The 8654-nt window shown below is 37.0% G+C and overlaps 1 protein-coding gene across 2 annotated transcripts; it reads left to right on the forward strand.

Moving 5' to 3' along the window:
• The first annotated feature begins 844 nt into the window (after window positions 1–844).
• Window positions 845–5739, forward strand: LOC121297446 (protein YIPF5-like). Of its 2 annotated transcripts, none has more exons than XM_041223772.1 (7): window positions 845–921; window positions 1401–1472; window positions 2044–2166; window positions 2533–2702; window positions 3088–3233; window positions 3496–3677; window positions 4134–5739. In XM_041223772.1, the coding sequence occupies exons 3-7, from the start codon at window positions 2054–2056 to the stop codon at window positions 4294–4296; spliced, it is 774 nt and encodes a 257-aa protein (XP_041079706.1). In that variant the 5' UTR covers window positions 845–921; window positions 1401–1472; window positions 2044–2053; the 3' UTR covers window positions 4297–5739. The 2 variants fall into 2 exon arrangements, with proteins under 2 accessions (XP_041079706.1, XP_041079707.1); XM_041223773.1 differs by having other exon boundaries at window positions 848–921; window positions 1404–1472.
• Window positions 5740–8654: the final 2915 nt, after the last annotated feature.

Here is an 8654-nt window from a genome sequence, read left to right on the forward strand (position 1 = left end):
TGTGAGATAGCCCCCATTCCATGTCAATATTATACTCGAATAGGAAGTGTTTTTCTCTTTTTCTCTAGGTGATTAAAACAAAATAATAGGTTACAAAAATACTTCTTGAATTGAAAGGGCTTATCTGGACCGGCAAACGCAAGGCTGTTAATTAAATACTCAATGGTAAAAAGATACGAATCGATTCTACACTGCACAGTAGTATACATAGGGGGAGAGATATTGTAACTGAACGCATTTACATCATTCTACAAAACAGAAGAAAACAGTAAAGAGAGACATTGCCGGACTGTTGGGAGAGGCTTAATTTTCTATTTGTTTTGTTTATGTTCTGTTTTGAGAAATATCAATAGTTAAGAAACCTCCTGGGATAGAAATGCGAGCAAACAACTGGCATTCAGATACAGTATTTAGAAACGGAAGATAGTCCAGATAGTATTGAAGAAATTAAGTTCATAAGTCTATGCGTAATTTTTGTTTTTCTTCTTAAAAAAGCAACAACAAAACAACATTTCCGTATTTTTTCAGGCCAACATTACTGTATGCACACTCCTGTGTATTTGCCATTTTGTATAAATATTTAAAAGCTGCAAGCATGTAGCTTTTTTTTTTTTAATTTCTTTTAAAAACAATCAATAGTGCACTAGAGCAAACTCGTAATAAATATGACAGTGTTTTTTTTTTATTTTGAATCTGCAAGTTAATAAACACCTAAAATGGATTGCTCATTCGTGCCCATGATCGGCTTATTTGCCTGCCGTCCTCTAGGTGGCAATGTGCGTTACAGCAAGGGGCTCCAAGCAGTCGGAAAGTACCCGCCCACATTTGCCTTGCTGTACGTGATCCGGAAGAATATTTCATTCGAGCTGGACACGTAGCACCCAAGCTGGGAGTGTATACCGAAGGAAAACTGCTGGGAGGGTGAGCTTTGACTCAAAAGTATCTGTTTATCATTCAGCGAATTAATGATAAAGGCATGTTTAAGCAGTTGAACTGCCGTTCCGAATATTGACATCTTTTTCATGCCATCCTGCTAGTTGTATCTGTTTGTCGTTTTGCATTATTTGCATACGGATAATGCAACACCGGTGATAATGTCCAGTGTCCTGTGTAGTGGCACCTTGTCAACAAGATCTTTAAGTGCTGATGCACGAAGAAGATCCTGTGGGTCTGTTTTAGTCATATGAAAACAAAACAAAAAAAAGAGCCCGGAAGCATTCATTACGCCGTGTGCTGTAATGTTTGTCTTAATATTGCTCATTGCTACATGCAACCAACAAACGATGTAAATAAGTGATTGAAATGTCGTCACTGGTGTTTTGAACCGACACTTCTTGCTGCTTCCGTTTGGCCACACGTTCTGCTAAATCACTTTTTTCAAAATGTTTTTTTAATCCTAGTAGGTACCATTCTGAGAACACTTATTGGACCGGGACCAGGACAAAGCCGTAATAGGAGACTGTCTAATAAGGGCAAGTAACTTGTGTGTTTTTCTTTTTACATAGTTCAGCCCAAGTGAGACCAGACACCAAGCACAATTTTGGTGACGCTAATACGTTATCTTCACATGGGGATAAATGAAACGATTAACGTGGTTGTTTTTTTTGTAAATAAGCATGCGTTATATAATAATAGTATCTTTAGTTTTATATAACGCCTTTCACAGTGGACCACCATCACAAAGCGCTTTACAGAGGTAGGCTGCGAACTGTGCATTATATGCAGAGTCACTTACAATAGGACATTGATTTAACATCTCATCTGCAGGGTGGAGCACAAGATGGTTAAGTGACTTGCGCAGGGTCATACAGTGAGTCAGTTGCAGAGGTGGGATTTGAAACGGTGACCTGGTTACAAGCCCTGGACTTTAACCACTGGACCACACTGTATAGTACTATATGACTGGCAATAGGTGTTTTTGTTAACTTGTTTTAATGTAAAATGGGGGTTTTATTGAATACAACAACAACAAAATCCACTATGTACAAATCTTGTGAAGTCTAAAAGTGATATACCAGTAAACGGCTTACATTTTCTTTACAGGCTGTTTGAAATGTCAGGCTTTGACAGCTTAAACCCAGATTTTTACCAGACGAGCTACAGCATTGATGACCAGGCACAGGGCACCTATGACTCCAATAATGCAGGGGATCCATACAGTAACAAGTACAGTTTATATACACACGTGTTCATCGTTTTAATTTATATGTGTTAGTTTAAGACTATTAATATAACACTTCACAATTTACTATCAGTGCGCCATTGTTTTACAAGTTACTTGTGACTTGTTTTTTTTAAATCCTGTCAAATGAAAACAGACTCTTAGTAGGCCAGTAGTTTGTATGTGACATTGTTTTTGTCGTTATTTTCAAGGCAACAAAAGTGTTAAAACATGATATTGATATATGTATATATAGTTTTTAAATGTCAGTTAAGTTGGAACAGCGTTTTAGGGAAAAAAAAAACTTTATTGTAAAGATATATAAATCTATGCAAAAAATACATATTCACATTTTATGTTTTTATGTTTAGGCAGCAATATGGCAATTACAACTATCCCCTCCAAGGTGGGCATTCAACCCCAGGAGTAATGCAGCTGCAGCAACCTTACACTGGACAGATCTACCAGCCAACCTTTACACCAACCGCTCCACAGTCTGTCTACGGGTCCAGTTTTGAAGACGAGCCTCCATTACTAGAGGGTAAGTTTATTTGCAGAAACTTTTCTATGAAGCAACACTACGCACTAGTCAGGTGGTAGCTTTGATCTACAGCTGAACTGCATTCGAGATTCCATTTGCATTGATTCGACATTAAACTAAGTGAACTATTTTGTGAAGTATTTTTGTAGTGACCAAGCTGTTACTTATTTTTGCACTGTAGTAATTGTGGCATTTGGGGAAAATATGATCAGATTGAACCTGAAATGAGCAGAGAACATCCTTTATTGAGTGTTAACAAAATATGTGGAACTATCTGTTGCCTTTACACTTTTAAACTATAGTCTGATTAAATGTTAAGAGATTTCTTTTATCACAAAAATATATTATTTGATAATGTTTTCCTTTAAATTTTCATTGTTTGCAGAATTGGGAATAAACTTTGACCACATCTGGCAGAAGACCCTCACTGTGCTCCACCCTCTGAAGGTAGCAGATGGAAGCATAATGAATGAGACAGACCTGGCAGGACCAATGGTCTTCTGTCTGGCATTTGGGGCTACATTGTTGCTGGTATGATTTCTGTTACAGAAGTTGTTTATTTTTAGCAGTTTTGTATTGTGTTTAGTAAAATCTGTTTCACAGTGAAATGGGCCAATGTTTCAACCAGATTTGTTTTGACCTGGACTTTTTCAAGCTTATTTTCTGAACTTCAGTATACCACTTGGCTCTTACATGCCTAGTATTGTATTTGTTTGTTTTGTAGTCATTTTCATTTTTGGCTTTTATTGGGGCTTGTTACAGTATTTTTCTTTTTTTCTCTTCACCTTTCTAGGCTGGAAAAATACAGTTTGGCTATGTGTATGGAATTAGTGCAATTGGCTGCTTGGGAATGTACTGTTTGCTGAACCTAATGAGTATGACAGGAGTCTCATTTGGCTGTGTGGGCAGTGTCCTGGGCTACTGTCTGCTGCCAATGATTATCTTGTCTAGCTTCGGTGTGCTGTTCTCACTGCAGTAAGTATAACAATTGAAGTAATATTTTGTTACACTTTGCGATTTACTAAATGCAGGCAGGCTATCCAAAGTTTAAGGTGGTAGTGTAGCGTCCCCCCCCCCCCCCCCCCCCCCAAAAAAAATGCAAAAGTTGTACTTTTGAATAAACAAATCACAGTTGGGTGGAGTCAAGCAAACTGACCCCATAGAGTGCAACATCTTTTCAATTTAAAAGAAACACAGGGAGGTCCAGAGGCTGTGTAGTAAGTAAAAGGCTTAGCTTAAAGTCTCGGGTAAGCTTAGTTAGTTGAAAGGAACTGTGTTTAAGTAATTCGTTGTCAGGAAAGAAAGTATGAGCTCAAACTTGCTACAGTTATTAATCCTATGAAATGTACAGGTTTAAGTTCAGCGGAATTGGTATTGCTTCACTGAGTATTTGCTCCAGTAGTCTTAACAGTTGTTTGTTTCTTATTGCAGAGGAATGGTGGGGATCGTCATCACGGCTCTGATTATTGGATGGTGTAGTTTTTCCGCTTCCAAAATTTTCATCTCTGCTTTAGCCATGGATGGACAACAGCTCTTAGTGGCATATCCCTGTGCTCTGTTATATGGAGTCTTTGCTTTGATTTCAGTGTTTTAAACTGATAATTGTAAGTTGATGGACTAAAATAGGACAAGCAACCAAATGTACACCCATCTGGCAATGAATTAGTGGCTCATCGTTCAGCCTGCTATAAAGATGGGCACATTCCTTTTGAGCACCTGAGGGATCGACTCAAATGAATACATGCATGTCATGCAGCATTTTTGTGTGGCTTCTTTTTTAAAAATTCAGATTCCAGATTCTAATGCAGTGGCAGTAGCTTTAATTTTTTGGAAAAATGCTGTATACGAAACTGTAATATACAGAATTCTCCCCATACTTTCCTGTTAATTAATTCTGGCCTTTAGAAATGCATTCCTTCACCACGTTGTTAATATATGATGATATTGTATCGGAATCTAGATTTCTATCATAAATAAAACCGTATTGTTGTGGTTTTTGTATATGTCGCTATGCTTATATAGATCAGCTCCTTCATAATCAGTCCCAGGTTTGGTTTTTGGTGTTTAATCCTAAATTCTAAGATGACATTCATTCAGATTTGAGCCTTTTTTAAATTTGTTTCGGAAGAAGTGTTGACAGTCAAGAATCAACATGAAGCCATAAATATTATGTAATATACAAATCTGAGATGCATTTTGTAGCTATGTGTCTCTGAGACACAGTGGTGATACACCAGTGTTCCAGAACGTGTGCATGTTTATCAGAAAATCCCAAATTAAGGGCCTTCAGCTAAAATATTTGTAGTAACTTTCCAGTAATGCTCTGTTTACCAACTTTCCTACATGCTTATCTTCTTCTTTATGTTAGATCTGTCACCAGGGTAAATCGCACAATGTATATATTTAAGATCATTACTTTGTTTCTATTTAAGTAGAATTTAGCCCAGTTATTTTATTTAATTTTTTTTTTTTTTAATTATACGTGACAAATGATGCTGCCAGGATGGAGAACAATACAAAAGTAATCACTGTCAGACAGTCAATTTTAGGAAAAGTTGTCAATGATATACTTTACCACTGAACTTGTCTGTACTATTCCTCCCCCCCCCCAGATGCATTGACATTCTTGCAGAAATGTTCAAGGGTTTAAAATAAATTTAGATGGTGCTTTTAAAAAATGGTTTATTTGTAAATGTATTTGAAGCAAATTAATAATGTTGCGTTAACATGGTCTCAGTGTTTCATATATCTTGTACTACTTGTCAGTAATAATAAGAGGAATATTAATGTCACTGATTTCCCCCCCCCCCCCCCCCCCCCTTAAAATTAAGGTGTGTATGTATAGGGAATGTTTTAAAGATTAATTTGAATTTCAAGTGAACCACAAAATATAAAATGCTTTTGAAAACATCAAATAGTCTGTCTTGCTACCCCAGTCAAAGTTAAATATTTATAAATAATTTCATTTTGTATGTTGTCTGTTTAAATATTGTTATATATTTTTATTATCTGATAATAAAGGGGTGGGGTTGAAATAGATGTTTGTTGGTATATGTGTTTTCCAAACAACTAGGAGGCATAAAATTGTAAAACCGGGTATTGTGCTCACACTAGCAACCACATGGTCATGAAGTTTGTATTCTAGTTTCAGTTTGTTATAATTGACCCTCATTGATTACAAAATACAGTCAGGGCTATTTTTGCTGGAATATATTTATACAGACAGATGCCTAAGCCACAATTTAATTAGCAATTTCCAAAAACCCAGAACTACTAAAAATTAATACATATCAGCTGTGTCTCACAATCAAATGGAGTCTACTTGTGGTCTCCTGATGCACTGCAACCGGCAAGAGATGTTTTCCTTCAGGGTTCTTTTCCCATACTGTTGGTCTGTTCTGATTGGTTCAGGCACTGTGGGAATGCTTTAAACCAATCTCTGAATCCCGTTGACAGCACAAAATGGAATTAGAGAAATATGTATTTATATTCTGTTATTGCACAATATAAAAATAAAAAATGAGTAAAACAGTGGTAATCCTTTAGATGAATGAATTAAGAGATGATCCTGAAATTTGAGGCTGCTACACCTCTAACTGTGGAATAGTATAATGCATGCTTCTGTGTCTTGAAGCTCATTCTTTGTAATTATTATTTTTCCAACTGTGCAAGCTGTGTGAACACAACTAATGACTACTGGGAATGCCTTTGATAAAATGGAACTCGGATTACCCCTGACTTCAGTAAACTCGAGTACAGTCGGCCCTAAGTGGAAGTCTGTTTGTTTATTTGTACACAATGCAGGGATGAGTATGGAAATGACAGCCTGGGTGATGCCGTGGATTTAGTTTGTGCAACTGAAATGCTCCTTGCTCCATTTCCTGCTTCACCATGATGAAAAAACAAAGTCAGTTATCGCAAGACTGTAAGATTGTTATGACACTTCCTTGCTCAGAATAGAATTATATGGATTGCATGACTTATTGTTATTGGTCATTTTATTTTCAATATAACAATTGTTTCCAAGATTTCCATTGGGAAGATTTAAATTACAGAATTTATGTTCCCCACAGGATCAACACCATTGTTTTAATACTCATTTTCCAGACAAAAGCAATGAAAACTAACAAGGTGTTTACTGTGTACGGTATGCATTGCACATGTGTTCCAAGGCTATACTGTAGATGTTTAATAATCTGTTTTAATATTGTACCACTAAAACACTGCATTCAGTATTAAGTAGTTGATAACAGCAGTGCAATTACGAACATCAGAGCAGTGTAATCGGCATGTACAAATGGGAAGAACAATTGCAAACGTACATTTTATTAAAACCACAAAATCTGGTGAACATAGGTTACCATCATCAGAAATGACATACAAGCAGCAGCATACTGGGTTCATTGAAAATGTAGCAGTTCTCTCACAGGGAATGTAGTTTATAGGCAGAACAGGTAGCCTTTCAGCTCACCTCTGCTCAGCCATACAAGCCCTCAGCAGCCAAGCTCGCAGTTATATAGGCTTACATGCATTTGCTGTACAGTTAACACTTTAAACTGTCTTGCCAGTCTTTCCAAAAGTGTGTGGAAAAGTTGAACTTGGACAATGAAAGCTGCAGGCAGTTTTAGTGCCGCTGTAGCTCTGCAGGCACACACTCACGCACGCTGTCCTCATCTTGTGTCTGTCCCCATCAGACACTGCAGTTAGTTTTAAGATGGTCATAGATTTATGAAGGTTTCCAATTGCAGGTTTGCAGCCCTGAAGTCCAACTACGAGTCGTTATCATTTTAACCAAACCTCTAGGGGGCATTAGTGTCCATTTTAAATTTAAACCAAGGACTAGTTGTTTTTTTGTTTTTGTTTTCTCTCGCTGCAGCAATATATTTTATTTAGCCTTTCTTCAGGCCTCATATTTACTACAGCATCATCCACACCATACGCTGGCTTCAATATATGCCAATGTGCTCTGACAGCAGACAACTAAGCTTAGTGATATCTTGGGCTCTAGGTGTCAGTGTTGAGTCGTATAACCAATGCTAAATGGTAAAATTAATGAAAAGTGTGTTATATAACACTGGGATGCAGCTACGAGGCTGCTATGAACTACTTTTCCTTTTAATTGTATAATGATTGACGGTCTCTTAGAGCACAGCAAGGGAGCCATTTACACACTTAACAGGTTTCATCCAGCTATCAATCCAGAAATCTTATTTAATGTTGGCATCAATGGGACATTATGTGCATGCCCTAAACTGAGTTGTGTCTGTTTCTTCTCCAGGTTGGAGTCCAGTACCATAGTAACTTTATATGCATTTGTATTTGCAGCCTGTTTGGAAAAACAATGAGGTCTATTGAATGGATCTAAACTGTGTTGGTTCTAAATAACACCACAGTTTGGATCATTCCAATAGGATCCTTTTTGTGCACAGGCAGCAAACTATTCCAAAATACTGATATTCCATAATGGAGCTATTTAATTCTCTTGTGGAAACGATAAAGAACTACAGTGAGTAGCTTGCCATACATTGAAGTCTGTTGATTCTTTTACTGCATCAAGTTTAATTTGCCTTGTCAACCTTTTTGATCACAGCAAGTCATTTCTTTATATATATATATATATATATATATATATATGCCAAAGAGATGGCAAGGTGATTGTTAGGCGTACAGATTTTAAAATGGCACCAACTGATTTCTTTATTAATTTAGTTTCAGAGAAAGTCATTCAAGTTTGTCGAAGCTGTGGACGTGCCAGGCAGCAGCTGTTCGCTGGTTTTGAAATTTAATGAAAAGCATTCGCCTGCTCTAAATGGGATGATTGGTATTCATTGTTGCTAAGTATTAGGTAGGTTCAAGTCGACTAGACATTAATATTCATTTAAACCTTCTGTTACATGATTGAGGTGAGTACAACGTATGCTGTTTCCGGATTTCATTACATTAGTTGTCTCA

This window comes from Polyodon spathula, chromosome 22 (genome assembly GCF_017654505.1).
Source record: "Polyodon spathula isolate WHYD16114869_AA chromosome 22, ASM1765450v1, whole genome shotgun sequence".
NCBI lineage: Eukaryota > Metazoa > Chordata > Actinopteri > Acipenseriformes > Polyodontidae > Polyodon > Polyodon spathula.